This window comes from Cetorhinus maximus, chromosome 17 (genome assembly GCF_964194155.1).
Source record: "Cetorhinus maximus chromosome 17, sCetMax3.hap1.1, whole genome shotgun sequence".
Lineage (NCBI taxonomy): Eukaryota > Metazoa > Chordata > Chondrichthyes > Lamniformes > Cetorhinidae > Cetorhinus > Cetorhinus maximus.
The window spans coordinates 2982662-3002356 of NC_135895.1; the positions used below are offsets into that span (position 1 = coordinate 2982662).

General features: G+C 46.1%; 1 protein-coding gene across 1 annotated transcript in view; it reads left to right on the top strand.

Annotated features, from left to right (window-relative positions):
* Positions 1-1158: 1158 nt before the first annotated feature.
* The window catches only part of erich3 (glutamate-rich 3), a 43886-nt gene continuing 25349 nt past the window's right edge, over positions 1159-19695 (top strand). The window contains exons 1-4 of the mRNA XM_078561803.1: positions 1159-1277; positions 1578-1671; positions 2850-2975; positions 18398-18469. Coding sequence (XP_078417929.1) covers positions 1159-1277; positions 1578-1671; positions 2850-2975; positions 18398-18469 — 411 coding nt within the window. The remainder of the gene's footprint in view (positions 1278-1577; positions 1672-2849; positions 2976-18397; positions 18470-19695) is intronic.

Below are 19695 nucleotides of genomic sequence, written 5' to 3' on the forward strand. Positions count from 1 at the left end.
TAGACATTGAAATAGTTGAGCCTATGGGCAGAATCGTCCGTGTTCGCTGACATTGGGCGTGCTCGGCAGCGTGAGTGGACAATATGGCGAGGAGGCCAAAAATTGGCTTCACAATGTTGAGCTCTTCACGAGATCTGAAGAAGGGTCATACGAACTCAAAACGTTAACTGTTTCTCTCTGCACAGATGCTGTCAGACCTGCCGAGTAATTCCAGCATTTTCTGTTTTTTATTTCAGATTTCCAGCGTCCGCAGTATTTTGCATTTATAACATAAGAAGATGTCAGTCTGTGTTTATTTGTGTAGCAGCACTAGGGGGAGCACTTCTTGCACATGCTCAGTTGCAGTTAGTGTGTCATCTGGCAGCATTTAAACAAACAAGTTGATTTGACACAGACTAGCAATAAAGTTCAAGTTACTCCTTTTTATGTCTGTACAGTCCTTAATCAATTGCAAGTTCTTGTCTTTAGTCCAACTATCATTTAGCAACTGTTCCCTCTGTAAAATGCGCTTCTGATGACTCAGTAAGTGAAGAAGATGTATAATAAGGAAATTTCAGTAAATGAAATTCTCAACTTCCAGGGTGGAAAATTGATTGTAATATTTAGTTTAAGGACACTTTTTGCTGAAAAAAAGAGATATTTTGACTAAAATATTTGAGAAAAATATCATTACCCAACGTGGGACTCAAGATGCTTACCCTGGGATTATGAGTCCAATATCTATCACTCAAGTTACCCAGACTGAGTAGAAACTCTGCACAATGCCTTAACACACTGGATCCAGCCAAGGGAGGCAGCACTGGCATTAAATCTCATTGAGATTGTGATTCCATCACAGATTAGCATCTGAACATTGGAATTAGGAGCAGAAGGAGGCCACTCGGCCCCTCGAGCCTGCTGCACCATTCAGTAAGATCATGGCTGATCTGATTTTAATCTCACATTCCTGCCTACCCCCTATAAATGTGCTGCACCGAAATACAACAGTGGAATTCCCATTATCATGCCACTTGATGGGATTACTGACAACATACACACGTGTAAATATTGAATTTTAACATTGGAATCCCCGAGGGAAATATCTACGTTGCAGGTTCGAGTGCAGGGTGAAAGTACACAGCCTTTGATAGATCCAAACTCCTGCTGCTGACCAGAAGGATGTCAGGAGCAGTTGAGCATGCACTGGCAGCCAAGGTGTGGGCCAAGTGCTTATGCGAAACTGTTCCTGATACCCTTCCAGTTGGCGGCAGAAATCACACTGTGGATGTTATTGTCAGGTGATATTAGTGGAAGGGCAGTTAATATGTTCATTTAAGTTCCACCCTCTAGAGTCTCAACTCGGGCATTAAACATAAATGATACTGCTTCCCTTGTGCAGTGAAATAGGAGACTGCTTTATAAAACAAAAACAGAAAATGTAGGAAATCCTCAGTAGGTCTGGCAGCATCTGTGGAGAGAAACAGAGTTTAACGTTTCAGGTCTGTAACCTTCATGCAGCAGTTCAATAAACTGTTTGCTATACTCCAAACAGGATGCTGGTTGACTTCAAAGGACTGACAATACATTCTGTCTTACAGACCACTCGCCACCTATAACAGCCTGACAGACAAACATTTGACAGGATACTTCAACAATACCAGGATCCGGAGACATCTCCAGCGAGCAGGATTGGTAGGTGCCCTCGATGTTTGCTGAGTTATTCATGATCTTCAAAGCCCTGATCGGCCCCAGATTATCAACACTCAGAATGTTGAAACCGTTGGGTGGAAAAAGAGCCAGGTCCATGTAGCTCACCGTCTATCATCCTGGTGGTTACATGAGCCATTAATAATGGAGTTATTGACCAATCACAGCAATCAATCTGTCATTGAGTCTACAACGCCCCCAGACATGAGGTGAGGAAAACCCCCAGTCGGCGGTGGGGAGCTTTGCGAACCATAGGTTCAAAATCATCTGTTCCTCCCAAACTCGCTCCACTCACCACAATTCATGTTTCCGATTACTCAGATACTGGTACGCAAAATGTTGGTAAATAAAATGAGTTTGAAGTAGCCTCCATCTAGTTCCCACTGAGCTTGTGCCCTCAAGGCAAAGGTTTCCCTAAACTGGTACTCTCATTCAAGGGGTGCAGGTTGGTTGTTGGGGAGAATATAGAAATGATATTCAATGGTATTAGCATCGCTGAATCCCTCACTATCAACATCCTGGGGGTTACCATTGACCAGAAACTGAATTAGACCAGCCATTTTAATACTGTGGCTACAAGAGCAGGTCAGGGGCTAGGAATCTGTGGCGAGTAACTCACCTCCTGACTCCCCAAAGCCTGTCCGTCATCTACAAGGCACAAGTCAGGAGTGTGATGGAATATTCCCCACTTGCCTGGATGAGTGCAGCTCCCACAACACTCAAGAAGCTTGACACTGTCCAGGACACAGCAGCCGCTTGATTGGCACCACATCCACAAACATTCACTCCCTCCACCACCGACGCACAGTAGCAGCAGTGTGTACCATCTACAACATGCACTGCAGGAACTCACCAAGGCTCCTTCAACAGCATCTTTCAAACCCACGACCATTACCACCTAGAAGGACAAGGGCAGCAGATAGATGGGAACACCATCACCTGGAAGTTCCCCTCCAAGTCACTCACCATCCTGACTTGGAACTTTCTCACTGTTCCTCCACTATCGCTGAATGAATGAATTTTTTTAAAAATAGATTTAATATTACCACTTCAGAACTTCACTTTGATCATATAAATGGCTTTAAACTCATCAACTGGAATCAATAAGTTTACTTTTGATGTTGCCTGATGTGTCTTTTTTTAATTAATGTTTTCCTGAACAGGTCACAAGAAATGGAAGGATAGTGTCGGAGAAAGAATATCGCCTCAACATAGTTCGAAAAGACCATCAGAAATATGTCCGGGAAAGCTTGGCCCAGGCTATATTCCACAAGGTCCTCGATATGGAGGTACAATCGGAGCACCCTGCTAACTGAGACCCAGTACTCAGCAACCAGACTGCTGATAGCATCTGGTGTACCGTTCCCTCACCCATCATTCCCTGTACTTGCTCACGTACATTGGCTTCCAGTCCAACAAAGCTTTAATTTAAAAATTCTGATGCTCATGGTCAAATCCCTTCAAGACCTCACTATCTCTGTAATCTTATATAGCCCCACAATCCTCTCAGATACCTGCTCCAATTCTGGCCTCTGCATTTCCCTAACTTTAATCGCTCCACCATTGGCAGTTGTACCAGGATAATCTTCAGCAACAGTATGCCCTAAAACCAACAAGGGGGCAGGCTATATTAGATTTAACAAGGAGTAATGACCCAGATTTAGTTAACAGCTTAACCATGCATTAACATTTATCTGATAGCAATCACAACATGATTGAGTTTCAATGTTGTGTTTGAAAGGGAGAGATGGCAATCAGCTATGAAGATTCTAGATTTAGGTAAGGTTGACTTCAATGGGATGAGACAGATACTGTCCACAGTAAGCTGGGTAAATCTGTTAATTGATAAAACAGCAGAAAACCCATGAGATGTTTTAAAAAATAATTTAATGTTATACAGAATCAGTTTATACCCCTAAAGGGCAAGTGCTTTCTTTACTTGCCAAAAAAAATAGACACGGACAACTAAAGAGGTAAAGGACAGCATAAAACTAAAAGAAATAACATGCAAAACATTGATCAGATCCTGGTGAATGGATGAGATACAAAGAACAGCAAAGGGTGACCATGTGGGTGGAATCGTCCCAGATTTGCACAAAGTGCAGTCGCGGGCGAGAATAAAGTTGTTTTGCCTGTGGGTTGAGTGGTGGGTTTTCGTGCTTCACCGTCCCATTCCCGGCACATCCTGCCTCATTAATAATGCATTCACAGGGAACATGCCGGATCGCTGCTGGGCAGGCTCGGATTTACCCGACCCACCCTGACCTCAGCACTCCCTCGGTCCGGGCGCCATATTTAAAGCGCATCAGAGCGCAGTCGCCTTCATGTCTCCAGACCAGGGGCTGCTCCAGGCGACAGGTGGCTCCGAAAGCAAAGAAGACGGCAGCCCCCAGATGTAGTGACGCCTCTCTGGGGCACCTGCTGGATGCAATGGAAGGCTGCTGCCTTCCTCTAACCTACCTAACTAGTCCTCTAACCCCGCTCTGGCAGCAGGAGGCCCACCAGAGTCACCAATCCAGCCTGGGAGGTGGTGGTCAGCACCACCAGAGCACAGAGGACGTCAGCCATCCAGTGCAGGAAGAGGATGAATGTTCTTATCCGTTCCGTCAGGGTAAGTCAACCACCTCATCACTCACAACTCACACTCATCACACACCCACAGGGATCTCACATCTCAAGGGACAACATCACTAATTCTCACACACACCCTCACATCTCCATCAGCCTCATACCCTCTGGAGCTCACATCCACATCCTGTCCATGGCTCCGCTCACCACACAAACATTCCACACAGCGCCATGTGTCCTGCTCACACTCTCTCCATCTGTTTTCATGCAGGAGAATCTGGCTCAGAGCAGCAGGGAGAGGTCTCAGACCAGGGGTGGAGTGGCCCACATTAGGCCCCTCACTCACTTTGAGGAGCGGCCATCGCGCTGACTGTTGAGGACGTGGACCGTGCCTGCAGTGACGATGAGGTCGGCGGCGAACACCCACGTGAGGATCCTGCACCACATCATCCCTCTCTCAACACAACTGTGAGTGCCTCTCTCCTGCTTTTGACTCTGCTGCTGCCATGCACACATTATACCTGCTTTGGTTCACAGGGAGCTCTGCCAAGCGACCAACACCCTCAGCCAGCCAGTCCCTCAGCTCCATCCAGGTCCTCACCTCCAGCCAAGAGGACACCTCCTCCATTGAAGAGCTGGAACTAAGCAGCCTGGAAGACCCATCACAGCGCTTACCCACACCCTCCACCAACGCAGAGACACACACCTCGGTGGGACCTAGATCCAGAGCAGGCTCAGGTTCACAATCTGGTGGTCACCGCACGGACACGTGTCCACAGCAGCAGGAGGAGGCAGGTTCAGCCGAGCTCCCCGGCACTCGGAGGACTACGGGGGAAGAGGCACCTCTGAGGCCCAAGTCAGATGACGAGCCTCGAATTTAGCCTTCCAATTCATTGTGGAGAGTCAGCAGAAGGCGGGAGAATATCACCCAGAGCTGTTGGAAGCCCTGAACAAAGTGGCTCCTGAGTCGGAGAAGTGCATCCGCCTTCTCTCTGATGAAGTGGTGCCCACATGTGCGCGTATGGAGGTCTCCATGGGGAGGATGGCAGACGCCATGGAGACCCTGGTCCAGTGGAACATGGAGATGTGTGCAGACCCGCACTCCATCACAGGGGCCATGGGTGAGTTCCTGCAGCGTCAACGCGAGAGGGAAACAGGGAACCTCGACTTCCCTCCAGGTGCTCCTTCCCCTCAAGGAGTCAGACCTGGGCCCTCAGGCACCCGAAGGGAGGAGGAGCAGCAGCTGGACACCCCTGGGGGGGTCACCCACAGAATCTCAGAGGCTGCCCACTGCCTCCGAGCCCCCTTTGCCTGTGACCCCCTCAACCTCGTCCTCTGTCACTGCAGAGGGAGCTGCCGGCCCACAGGAGGACAGCCAAAGCCAGCTGGGGCCCTCATGGCCTTGGCTCTCCAGAGAACCCACGCAAAGTCAGAGGCAACAGAGCCAACCATTGGACAGGCTGTCTCCACCCCTGCTGCAGATGTCAGGGCAGCACCTAGAAGAAGTGGGAGCTCCAGAAAAGTTAAGAAATCCTGACAAGCGGTTGCACAGGTGAACATATTTTGCCACTTTATAATCTGAAAATATATTCTCTTTTACTGAATAATGTATAATGTTGTCTTTCGGCTTCATTGACAGGCTCTGCGAGTCCTCCCCCTGCATCTCTCCATCCCCACTCCCACCAGCAGTTCAGCTGCACGGAGCCAGACCATGAGTGTATCTGGAGGGAGGAGTGTGTGTGTGGCAGGGCCTTTCGGAGCCTCGTGCCAGCCTCTCCCACACACACAGAGCCTTCCTCCCTCACACTCACCTCACTGTCCTGAGCGTTTTCAGTGCTGTCTGCTGGGGTTCGCTTTCAGTTATCCATCTGATCCGACCTGCATCTCCGCCCACCCCCTGACCTCACTCCCATGAAGCACCTGTGCCCGTCCAACACGAGGCTCCGCACACCTTTGATTTCAACAACGATGGTTTTGGTCAGATTTTTGCTCAACTCCCCTGTCCTTTCCCGTCCCCCAGTCAGCCTTACCCTTTCCTCCATCACTTGTTGAACCCTCTGGCATCACCTTCCACCTCCACACCGTCACCTATCAACCCGAAGGACAAGGGCAGATAGATGGGAACACCATCACCTGGAAGTTCCCCTCCAAGTCACTCACCATCCTGACTTGGAAATATATCGGCCGTTCCTTCGCTGTCGCTGGGTCAAAATCCTGGAACTCTCTCCCTAACAGCACTGTGGGTGTACCTACACCACATGGGCTGCAGCGGTTCAAGAAGGCAGCTCACCACCACCTTCTGAAGGGCAACTAGGGATGGGCAATAAATGCTGGCCCAGCCAGCGAAGCCCACATCCCACGAATGAATTTTTAAAAATGCCCAGGTGAATGTGCACATTCTCTACCTTCCTGAAAACCCCACCCCATCCACATTGACCTCCTCCACCTCCTCCTTCCCACCCCCAGGGTCGCGTCTGCCTCCAAGTCCCCAGCAACTACCCTTGCCGTCCCTTCTACCCCTGCCGTCACATCCTCACCCTCCCACCCTTCCGGCTCCATTCACCGCCCCCCATACTCATCATTCCCTCCTACAGTGCCCATCCTCAGTTCACTCCACAGTCATTGACTCCACAGACCCCTCCTTTGCATGTTCAGCTGGACAACCTCCTTCACCCTTACTCCCTCCTCCAACCTTACTCCCTCCTTCACCCTTACTCCCTCCTCCAACCTTACTCCCTCCTTCACCCTTACTCCCTCCTCCAACCTTACTCCATCCTTCACCCTTACTCCCTCCTCCAACCTTACTCCCTCCTTCACCCTTACTCCCTCCTCCAACCTTACTCCCTCCTTCACCCTTACTCCCTCCTCCAACCTTACTCCCTCCTCCAACCTTACTACCTCCTCCCCCTGAACACTTTTCTCCCCCAGGACTCTTTCCCCCCTCCGAACTCCTTACCCCCTCTGTACTCCTCTCCTTACACCTACCTCCTCATTTGCCACCTTCTCCCCATTATACCCTCCTCCCCCCCGTACTCCCTCCTTCCCCCTCCCAATCTCACGTCCCCAGCACATTTGCCACCCCCCCCACCAGCCTCACCACCCCCCCTGCCCCGCGGGTACGCCTTCCTCTCCCACCCACAGTTGGACCTTCCTCTGCCCCTCCCCACCCTCGCCGATCATCCGTAGCAGCCAATGGCCAAGACCGTGATGTTCCGAAGCAGACCCGAGACATCAGCAGAGACCTCCCACCTTCGGTGAGCTGCTTCATGGTGGAGCCATGGCCATGAGGGTCCACCCAGCAGGCGATGCACGTGTTCCTCCAGGGTCCGATAGCTGTAGGGCTCCAGCATCTTCTGCTCCTCAGATGTTAGCAAGATCCTGATGCTAAGTCCCGACTTTCGCACGTCACGCTTGCCCAGACGTGTTCTGTGCCGGTGTGTTTTCCCGGCGGCGGAACGGTAAATCTGGTTCGGTGAGACAATTCCAGCCGGGATTTGCGGGATGCAAAGGACAAAGGGACATCCTGTCTGAGCTGAAACAGGAATTGAACCAACACTGTTTGCGTTATTCTGAACAACATGTTCGTCATCGAGCCAACCGGGCTAGCCTGCCCCAAAGTGGGCAGCAAGAGCTACAAAAATAGAGTATCAAAAGAAACTTGCCAGGGATACCTTAGGAAAAAAAGGAGGATCAGGAGCAATATGGGCCCCTTAAAAACCGATAATGGTGATATTATAATGGAAAATAAAGAAATGGCATTCATGTTGAATAATCACTTTTCCTCAGTATTTTCAGTAGGTGAAGAGGTCAACATACTGGATATGCAAAGGAAACAATTATTACATCAGGGACAGGGGCTCACCAAATTTTATGTGATCAAAATAAGAAAGTAATGGCATTAAAGAGTGACAAACTCCCCAGAACCAGCAGGTTACCATGCCCGGGTTTTAAGGAAGTAGATGAGAACATTGCAGATGCCCCAACAGTAATCTTCCAAAGCCCTCTCAATTCAGAAACTTTTCGTCAAGATTGGAAGGTTCATTGTTTCATTTCAGTATTTCAGAAAGGTGAGAGAGGGAAACCAGGGAATTATAAACTACTTATCGTTGGAATCACATCTCTCAAGACTGAGTTGCTCTTTTACAAAATGGAAGGACTTGGCAATTTCTGTACATTTGGATGCTGACCTGGGATTTTTTTAAAAAATAAGGTCATAAGCTTACCTTGGAACTGTCAACCAGCAGGCCTTTTCCAAGAAATCGCCTGACGTATATGGTGCTTGAGGAAGACCTGGTTATTTGTTTTGAGCAGCAGTCATTTTAATTGATAGGGAAAAAACTGAAAAAGAGCAAAGGTTGGTAACTTGCTGGAAATCACATGGCAGAGAGAAAAAACATTAAGTTGTGAACCTGCTGGTTATGAAGGCAATCTGCTTGGGGAACAAGCTGAGGGAGGAAGGTTACCCTAACTGGCTCCCTCTCTCTACCTTCCCTAAAGTTGTGTGTGGCTATCAACCTGTAGCCAGAGAACCCTCATCTGAGTGTAACTGGTCTGCATTTGGACCAGCAAAGCTGGGAGTTGGTGAAAACTTTCAGGCAACCACCAGGACCAGCGGCCTGTCTTCACACGAGAGAACTCCAGGTCGACAGCGTTGAGACCCTGCAGACTTTATCCTTTATTTTATAACACCCTTCCTCTAAAGCCCATCTCTGCAGAGAGAGACTCTAACTGTTTGTCCTCGGTTTGTGTGTGTGTGTGTGCTGGGGGAATTCTTTAGGAAGAGATAGATAGTTATGCTTCCCGATTACAATTGGGTGTTAACCAGTAGTTGCAACTTGTCAAAAGAAGTTTTGTTTTATAATAAACAATTGTTTTGAGTTTATTGAAAGAAGCCTGGTTGAAGACTCTTTTATTCTGGGCACCAGTAGGGGAAATAGACGATTGGCTATTTTGGTGAGAAAATTAAGCTTTTGAATTAATGGTACAGCCTGTGGAGTAGTGGGGCTGGATTATACGCACACTCCTCCCATCCCAGCCATAACATTATCCTAACATCTGTAGTTAGGAAATTTCTAGAGTCTATAATTAAGAGTAGAGTAACTGAACAACTTGGAGACTTTCAGCTAATCAGAGAGCGGCAGCATGGATTTGTGAAGGGTAGGTCATGTCTGACAAAGCTGATTGGATTTTTTGAAGAGGTGACTAAAGGGGAATGTCTATACATCTTATTTATATGGACTTGATTTGACAGATGTCCCTCATGTTAGCTAAAGTGGAAGCTGATCGCATTGAGGTAAATTATTGACCTGGTTAGGAAATTGGCTGAGTGGCAGGAGACAGACAGTTGGGATAAAGAGTAGGTATTCTAATTGACAGAATGTGACTATTGGTGTCCCCAAGGATTTGTGTTGGAGCCTCAGCTGTTCACTGGATTTAATAACGGCTTCGATGACGGGACAGAAAAGCACATATCCAAATTTTCCCTTGACACAAAGATATGCAGCATTGTCAGCAGGGTAGATGGAAGCAGAAAATGACAGACCTACTGATAGATGAAGTGATTGGGCAAACCTGTGGCAAATGGATTTCAATGTCATCCAGTTTGGACCTAACCAGGATAGAATAGGGCGCTTTCTAAATGGTGAAAAGCCAGAAACAGTGGAGGGCCAAAGAGACGTGTGGGCCAAGGTACACAGATCAGAAAAAAGGCCAATGGAATAGGGGTCTTTCCATCAAGACGACGAGAATACAAGGGTGTAGAAGTCATACTTCAGCTATACAAAGCTCGTTAGACCATACCTGGAGAACGGTGAGCAGTTCTGGGCATCATAACTTAGGAAGGATTTCTTAGCCCAGTTGGTAGGGAGAGCAAATTAGATTTATTAGAATGATACCTGACTCCAACTGTTAAATTAAAGGGAGAGGTTACACAATCTCAGGCTGGAATTAGGAAGATTGCTGAATTAATCAAAGTTTTTGAGATGTTAAGGGATCTGATGGGGTGGAGAGAATGAAACAATATCAGCTTGTTAGGGAATTGGATTTATATTAACCAAAGGTGATGAGGGATATGGAGAAAATTTGGAGGAAGTAGGAAGTAAGGAAATGGTGGAAGCTTTGAACAGATATTTTGTGTCTGTCTTCACTGTAGAAGGACACAAATAACATCCCGGAAATACTGTAAATCAAGAGGTGAAAGGAAGGGAGGAAATTAAAACAACCACAATCATCAGGGAAAGGGAACTGAGAAAACTATATCAGAACTAAAAGCTGACATGTTCCCGGGAGCTGATAGACTTTATTGTAGGGTCTTAAAAGAAGTGGCTGAAATAGATGCATTGGTTATAATTTTACAAAATTCCTTTAATGCTGGTAGGGTTCCATCGGATTGGAAAATAGCCCATGTAACTCCTCTGTTCAAGAAAGGCGGGAGACAGAAGGCAGGAAACTACAGGCCCATTAGCCTAACATCTGTCATATGGAAAACACAAGAATATTATTTAAGGAGGTTACAGCAGAGCACTTAGAACATCTTAATGCAATCAGGCAGAGTCAATATGTTTTGTGAAAGGGAAATCACGGGCGGAATTTAACCCTTGTTCGAGTGGGGGCGGTCGGGAAGCCGATTGCTGCCCGCGATCGAGGCCGGGGGGCGATTTCAGGCTGGCGGACTAATTAAGGCCCACCCACCGTGAAACTCGAGCGGCAGCACCTAGTGCGGCCTGTGCAGCCTGGGTGAGGGGGAGCGGAAGGGGTCGAGTGGGGAACTTCGCACACTTGGAGAATCTTTGAGATTAAAAGGAAGATTTTTAAAATGTGATGAAACGTGTCCCCTCACGTGACTCTGTCATGAGCAGGGATTTGTTATAAATAAAATGTAAAATTTTTAATTTTATTTTTATTTGCTGTTGGAAACCTCATTCTGCCTGTGAATTGGATTTCCTAAAAAAAATGCAAAGGCCACTTGGCCTTTCTGCCTTCCCGCTAACCGTAGGACCTTTTTAATGGCCTTAAAAGGCCTTTTAGTTGTCGGCAGGCAGGCTGCTGACTCCGGCGCGCACCAGCTGACCATATTGCGTGACTGTGCGTTGACGTAGGGATGCTTGCCCGATGTCAACACGCGTCATTTTATGTTCGAGTGGGTCGGGTGCGCGCCTGACCACCGAGGTAAAATTTTTGTCCCGTGTTTGACTGAGTTATTTGAGTTCTTTAAGGAAGCAATGCGGATAGAGGGGAACCTGTAGATGTGGTGTACTTGCATTTCCAAAAGATGTTTGATAAGGTGCCACATCAAAGGCTGCTGCACAAAGTAAGAGCTCATGGTATAGGGGGTAACATATTAGCATGGATAGAGGATTGGTTAGCTAACAGAAGCAGAGAGTAGGGGTAAGTGGGTCATTTTCAGGTTGTCAAGCTATAGAATCTATAGAATTTTGGAAGATGACCACCAATACATCCACTATCTCTCCGGCCACATCTTTCTACACTCTGAGATATAGATCATCAGGTCCAGGTGATTTATCAAGTTTCAGTCCAATTAATTTCTACAGTGTTACTTTTTTACTAATACTAATTTCTTACAGCTCCTCATTCTCGCTAGTCCCTTGGTTCTCTAGTATTCCTGGGACGTTTCCTGTATTTTATGTTGCGATCCTTGGCCAAAGCCCAGGACGTTGGGTGAGAGATACGGTTAGGGACCAATAATGTTTTATTTAAAGTAGATAAAGTTTGAGATTCAAGGCACCTGCTTTGAGAATAAAGCCACAAGATTCCACAAGTTTTTAACAAACAAAAATTTTACTGAACAAGTTCAGAAAGATAAAACAATTTACAATATGTAACTTATATGCTAACATTCAGGATAGGTATGACATACATGTGAATTAACCGATGAACTGTGGTTGAACACACCACACTACAGAGTAAATGACAGATGCAACCAAGACAGAGTCCATGGACTTCTCAAGAACCTACCCAGACGTCAGTGAACACCAAGTCAAACAATCTTGTTAAAACTCTGTCTCACGAGGGATTCCTAGCTTCACCTTCGAAGATCTCTCCTTGGAATTCTCTCCAAAAGTCACTCCTACCTTAAGACGCTTTAACAATTGCCCACTTCACAGGGTTTCAATCTCGCCTTCCGAGACTTCTTGTCCCTGGGCTCACGAGTACACTCAACACCAGCTTACAAGTACACTTTCAGATCCATGGCCATGCCAAGCAGAACACCACTGCTCCAAAGGGGTACCTTTGCCCGAATGGCTGCCTCAAAAAGAGTTGTGCACTGACACTTGAACTGATCTGGGAACCTATCAAAAAACTCGCAGAGGGACCCACCCTTGTACTAGGCAGGAACCAATGTACAAGCACGGTAACATCCTGTACCTTAAATGTTACAATCTCCACAGACTTCTAATTTAGCATTAGGGACAAACATCAATGGATTTCATGATAATTCCTTCATGAAGACAGACACAAAGTATTTGTTTAGTTGCTCTGCAAATTCCTTATTCCCCTTCATAAGTTTTGCTGTCTCTGCCTGGAGTAGGCCCTTTGCTAATCTTTTCCTTTTTACATACCTAGAAAAGATTTTGCAGTCCCTTTTTATGTTTCACACTAGTTTATTTCCATATTCTATTTTCCCTTTATCAGTTTCTTGGTCCAACTTTGCTGAATTCTAAAATGCTCCCAATTCTCAGGTTTCCTTTTTTGGTAACTTTATAAGCCTCTTCTTTTATCTAATACAATCATTAACTGCTTGTTAACTATGGTTGCATTAACCTTTCCTGCAGTGTTTTTGTGCCTCAAATGTATGTAACTTTGTTGTAACCCAAGTATTAATTATTTAAATGCTAGTCATTGCCTGCCTAATGTCATACCTTTTAGCTCTGAAGAAGAGTCATACGGACTCAAAACGTTAACTCTGTTTCTCTCTCCACAGATGCTGCTAGACCTGCTGAGTTTTTCGGCATTTTCTGTTTTTATTTCAGGTTTCAAGCATCCACAGTATTTTACTTTTGTCAAATCTTTTAATGTAATTTCTCAATCTACCACAGCTATTTTCCTCTCATACCGTTGTGGTTTCCTTCATTAGATTTAATACCTTAGTTTTGGATTGTAATACATCACTCTCAAACTTTATGTAAAAGTTCATCATATTATGGTCACTCTTCCCTAGTTTTTTTATATGCATTCATGGGATGTGGGCGTGGCTGGCTAGGCCAGCATTTAATGCCCATCCCTAACTGCCCTTGAGAAGGAGGTGGTGAGCTGTCTTCTTGAACCACTGCAGTCCATGTGGTGCAGTTACACTCACCATGCTGTTAGGAAGGAGTTCCAGGATTTTGACCCAACGACAGTGAAGGAATGGCAATATATTTCCAAGTCAGGATGGTGAGTGGCTTGGAAGAGAACTTGCAGGTGGAGGTGTTCCCATGTGTCTGCTGCCCTTGTCCTTCTAGATGGTAATGGTCCTGGGTTTGCAAGGTGCTGTCTAAGGAGCCTTGATGAATCCCTGCAGTGCATCTTGTAGATGGTGCACATTGCTACCACTGTGCTTTGGTGGTGGAAGGAGTGTATGCTTATGGATGGGGTGCCAATCAAGTGGGCTGCTTTGTCCTGGATGGTGTCGAGCTTCTTGTGTTGCTGGAGCTGCACTCATCCAGGTAAGTGGGGAGTATTCTATCACACTCTTGATTTGTGCCTTGTAGATTGTGGACAGGCTTTGGGGAGTCAGAAGGTGAGTTACTCATGACAGGATTCCTAGCCTCTGACCGGCTCTTGTAACCACATTACTTATATGGCTAGTCGAGTTCAGTTTCTGGTCAATGGTAACCCTCCATGATGTTCATATTTGGGGATTCAGTGATGGTAATGCCATTGAATATCGAGGGGAGGTCGTTAGATTCTCTCTTGTTGGAGAATGTCATTGCCTGGCACTTCTGTGGTGCAAATGTTACTTGCCATTTGTCAGCCCAAGTTTTGCTGCAGTTGGACATGGACTCTTCAGTATCTGAGGAGTCGCGAATGGTGCTAAACATTGTGCAATCATCAGCGAACATTATGATGGTTGAAGCAGCTAAAGATGATTGGGCAGAGGATAGTACTCTGAGGAGATCCTAGTGGTTCCTATACAACAAGATTATGAATTAACCCTTTCTCATTGCACAATTCTAAATCTAAAATAGCCCATTCTCTAGTTGGTGCCTCAACATACTGTTCTGGAAAGCCATCTCATACGCATTCCAGGAATTCGCCCTCCATAGCATTAGTGCTCATGAGGTTTCCCCAGTCTATATGTAGATTGAAGACCCCGTGATTACTGTATTACCCTTGTTATGTGCACCTCGAATTTCCTGATTTATACCATGCCCTATATTACCACTACTGTTTGGTGGCCTATAAATAACTCCTACCAATGTTTGCTGCCCCTTGCTGTTTCTTAGCTCTGCCAAAACTGATTCTACACGTTGATCTTCTTATCTAAGATCCTTTCTCACTGATGTACTGATCTCACCCTTTATTAACAGCGCTAGCCCACTTACTTTCCCTTTTTACCTATCCTTCCTAAATGTTGAATACCCTTGAATATATCCTTGGTCACCATGTAGCAATGCCTTCGTAATGGCAATTAGATCATACCTGTTTACTTCCATTTCTGCTGTCAGTTCATCTATGTTGTTGCGAATGCTGTGTGCATTCAGATAGAGTACCTTTAATTCTGTCTTTTTGTTATTTTCGCAACCTCCAGCCTTATCTGCTGGTGCACTCATAAATTTTCATACTCTGATCCTTCCTGCCACTTTAAGATTATCAATTCCCTTATTGCTACCTTGTTCTCTTGCCTTGTCCTCTCAGTTTAATTTATCACATCTTCCCTCACTTGATCCCCCACTCTCACTATTTAGTTTAAAACCCTCTTTACCATCCTGGTTATATGATTCACCAGAACACTTGTCCCAGCACAGTTCAGGTGAAGACGGTCCCAGTGGTACAGCTCCCACTTTCCCCAGCACTGGTGCCAGTGCTCCATGAATTGAAACCCATTTCTCTCACACCAATATTTGAGCCATGCATTTAACTCTCTAATCTGATTTACCCTACTCCAATTTGCTTCTCGCTCAGGTAATAATCTAGAGATTATTACCTTTGAGGTTCTGCTTTTTAATTTCTCCCCTAGCTGCTCATTCTCTCTAAACAGAACCTCTTTCCTCGTCCTACCTATTTCGTTAGTACCCACATGGACTATGACAACTGGATCCTCCCCTTCCCACTGCAAGTTCCTCTCCAGCGCAGAGCAGATGTCCCGAACCCTAGCACCGGGCAAACAACACATACGTCTGGGCTCACTCTTAGCTGCAGATAACTGTGTCTTCCCCAAGCCTATACTGTCCCCTACTACCACTACATTTCTTTCAACTCTCCCCGCTTGAATAGCTTCCGGTACCATGGTGCCATGGTAAGTTCACTCATCCACCCTGCAGATCCTGCTTTCACCCATACAGGCTGCAAGACCCTCAAACCTGTCGGACAATTGCACTCCTACCTTCTCAATCTCCATACTTGCCTCACAGTCACACCCTCCTATCCCTGACCATGGACCAAATCAGATGAACCTAAGACCATAAGACGTAGGAGCAGAAGCAGGCCATTCGGCCCATCGAGTCTGCTCCGCCATTCAATTAGATCATGGCTGATCTGATAATCCTCAACTCCACTTTCCTGCCTTTTCCCCATAACCCGTGATTCCCTTGCCAATTAAAAATCTGTCCATCTCAGCCTTTAATATACTTAATGACTCAGCCTCTATAGCCACCTGCGGTAAAGCATTCCACAGACTCACTACCCACTGAGAGAAGAAATTCCTCCTCATCTCTGTCTTAAATGGGCGATTCCTTACTCTGAGATTATGCCCTCTGGTCCTAGACTCTCCCACAAGAGGAAACAAGCTCTCAGCACCTACTCTGTCAAGCCCCCTAAGAATCTTATATGTTTCAATAAGGTCGCCTCTCATTCTTCTAAACTCCAACGAGTACAGGCCCAACCTACTCAACCTCTCCTGAGAAGGAGGATGGAGGAAAGAAAATCCCTCCATCCTCGGCATCAACCTAGTGAACCTTCTCTGGACTGCCTCCAATGCCAGTATACCTTTCCTTAGATAAGGGGGCCAAAACTGTTCACAGTATTCTAAGTGTGATCTAACTAATGCCTTGTATAGTTTTAGCAATACTTCCCCATTTTTATGCCCCATTCCCTATGAAATAAAGGCCAACATTCCATTTGCCTTCCCTATTACCTGTTGAACTTGTACTTTAGCTTTTTGGGATTCATGCACAAGGACCCCCAAATCCCTCTGTGCTGCAGCTCTCTGCAGTCTTTCTCCATTTAAATAATATTCAGCTCCTCTATTCTTCCTGCCAAAGTGCATAACCTCACATTTTCCCACATTATATTCCATCTGCCACGTTTTTGCCCACTCACTTAACCTGTCTATATCCCTTTGTAGACTCTTTGTGTCATCCTCACCACTTGCTTCCCAGTTATTTTTGTGCCATTCGCAAACTTGGCAATAGTACATTCACTTCCCTCATTCAAGTCATTAATATACATTGTAAATAATTGTGGCCCCAGCACTGATCCCTGTGGCATTCCACTAGTTACAGGTTGCCATCCTGAAAATGCCCCCCGTATCCTAACTCTCTGTCTTCTACTAGTTAGCCAATCCTCTATCCATGCTAATATACTACCCCCAACACCATGGGCTCTTATCTTATTAAGTAGCTTTATGTGCAGTACCTTATCGAACGCCATTTGGAAATCTAAATATATTACATCTGCTGGTTCCCCTTTATCTATCCTGTTTGTTACCTCCTCAAAGAATTCTAATAAATTTGTCAGGCATGATTTCCCCTTCATGAAGCCATGCTGACTCAGCTTGATTAGATTATGTATTTCTAAATGCGCTGCTATTAAATCCTTTATAATAGACTCCAACCCTATCCTAAAGGGTGCGACTGCCTCCTGGAATAATAGTGCTGGTAATTTTCCCCTCCCTGATGTGATGCAATACCTGCTGTTCAGTGTCCAGCTCCATGACCCCGAGCTAAAGTTCCTCCAGCCACAGGTAGTTCCTGCAGATGTGTTTGTCCTGGATCACACAAGTGTTCACAGCTTCCACATTCTGCAGCTGCCACACATCCCTTGCCCTCGCCATCTTTATAGTGTTTAGGTAATTATTTTACAGATTAAATTTTAATTAATATCTCTAGTCCTGCAGGTACTGATATTCTTATGATTTCAATAAACTTTCTACTTGGCCCGATTCAAATTCCCTAATTAGGATAAATAGTAAATACTCACCAGCCAATCTAATAAGCTTTACTACTATTAATAAGCTGCACTACTACTAATAAAACCTTTCACTTACTAAAATTACCCGAGTTTTGAAAGATGAAAAATACTCATCAATTAATCAACTACCTGTTTTCCTGTGATGTTGCACTTTTATTTTTTTCAGAATGCAGTCGGTGCACTCTGGAGCCATGGATTGGACTGGACTGGACTGGACTGGACTGGACATCCAGGTCCTCCTTTCTCCCACTCTTTTAGATGCTGCTGTCTGTGTCCGGGTCCTCCTCTCTCCCGCTCTCATCCTTCCTGGAATGCTGTGACCAGAACTGTACACAGTACTCTAACTATTGTTTTATACAGTTCTAACATAAGCCCCCTGTCCTCAGAGCTGCTGTCTTTTGGGTGAGACATTAAACTCATCTGTCCACTCAGGTGGATGTAAAATATCCCATGGCACCGTACTGAAGAAGAACAGGGGAGGTATCCCTGGGTATCCTTATCCCTCAACCAACATCACAAAGCAGATTATCTGCTCACTATCTCATTGCTGTTGGTGAGATCTTGTAGAGCACAATTCGACTGCCACTTTCCCTAAATTACAACAGCGATTAGACTTGAAAGGTACTTCATTGGCCATAAAAACACTTTGGGATGTCCTGAAGGTGTAAAAAGTGCTTTAGAAGTATGTATTCCTTCTCTTATATAAATGCAAGTTTGATGGCTGAGAAAGCTGTGTGGGGAAATTTGTTCTGCCAACATTCCTAACAAGTTTAATCTCCTCTGCTGCCCCCAGCGTCACCACCAGCTCGAAATCAAGAAGAGGTTGGAAGATTTTGCCAGGAGGGAACGTGTACAAAGGATCAAGGTTCCAATTTTTTCTACTACTTTGTAATTTATAAAGATTGTTTTCCGGAATCAGTTTCTCCTTAATTACTCTATCAAAATCCCTCATGTCCATCCTTGGCCTGCTGCAATGTTCCAGTGAAGCCCAACGCAAACTGGAGGAACAGCACCTCATCTTCCGACTAGGCACTTTATAGCCTTCCAGACTGAATATTGAGTTCAACAACTTCAGAACATGAACTCTCCCCTCCACCTATACTCCTTTTTTAATCCAATTATTTATTTAAAATATTTATTTATTTACTTATTCATTTTTTTTTTTTGCCTTTTTCCCCCACACTCCCACCTCACACACAGGACCATCTGTCACGTGTTTTTATGTTTTGCTTTCACAGAGCGCTGACCCTTGTCCTGCTATTAACACATTCTGCTCTTAGCTTTTAGCCACTAACAGCACCTTCTTTAGCCTTTAACACTAAGTTTAACACTCCCTTTGTCCTGTGTCCACGATATCTTTGTCAAACCTCTCCTGAATTCCCACCTCCCCCTGACCTGCTCCACCCGCACTTAAACAGTATAAATTTCATCACATTCCTACTTATCTTTAGCTCTGAAGAAGAGTCATATGGACTCAAAATGTTAACTCTGTTTCTCTCTCCACATATGCTGCAAACCTGCTGGGTTTTTCTAGCATTTTCAATTTGGTATCCCTCATGGAGAATATTGTTTTCGGTTCACACTCTGCCATAAACAACATTCCCCTGTCACTGACTCCATCCCTCTCCCACTCCATCCCTCTCCCACTCCATCCCTCTCACCGACTCCATCCCCCTGCCACTCCATCCCTCTCCCACTCCATCCCCTCTCCCACTCCATCCCCCTCCCACTCCATCCCTCTCCCACTCCATCCCTCTCCCACTCCATCCCTCTCCCACTCCATCCCTCTCCCACTCCATCCCCCTCCCACTCCATCCCTCTCCCACTCCATCCCCCTCCCACTCCATCCCTCTCGCCACTCCATCCCTCTCCCACTCCATCCCTCTCCCACTCCATCTCTCTCCCACTCCATCCCTCTCCCACTCCATCTCTCTCCCACTCCATCCCTCTCCCACTCCATCCCTCTCCCACTCCATCCCTCTCCCACTCCATCCCTCTCACCGACTCCATCCCTCTCCCACTCCATCCCTCTCCCACTCCATCCCTCTCACCGACTCCATCCCTCTCCCACTCCATCCCTCTCCACTCCAT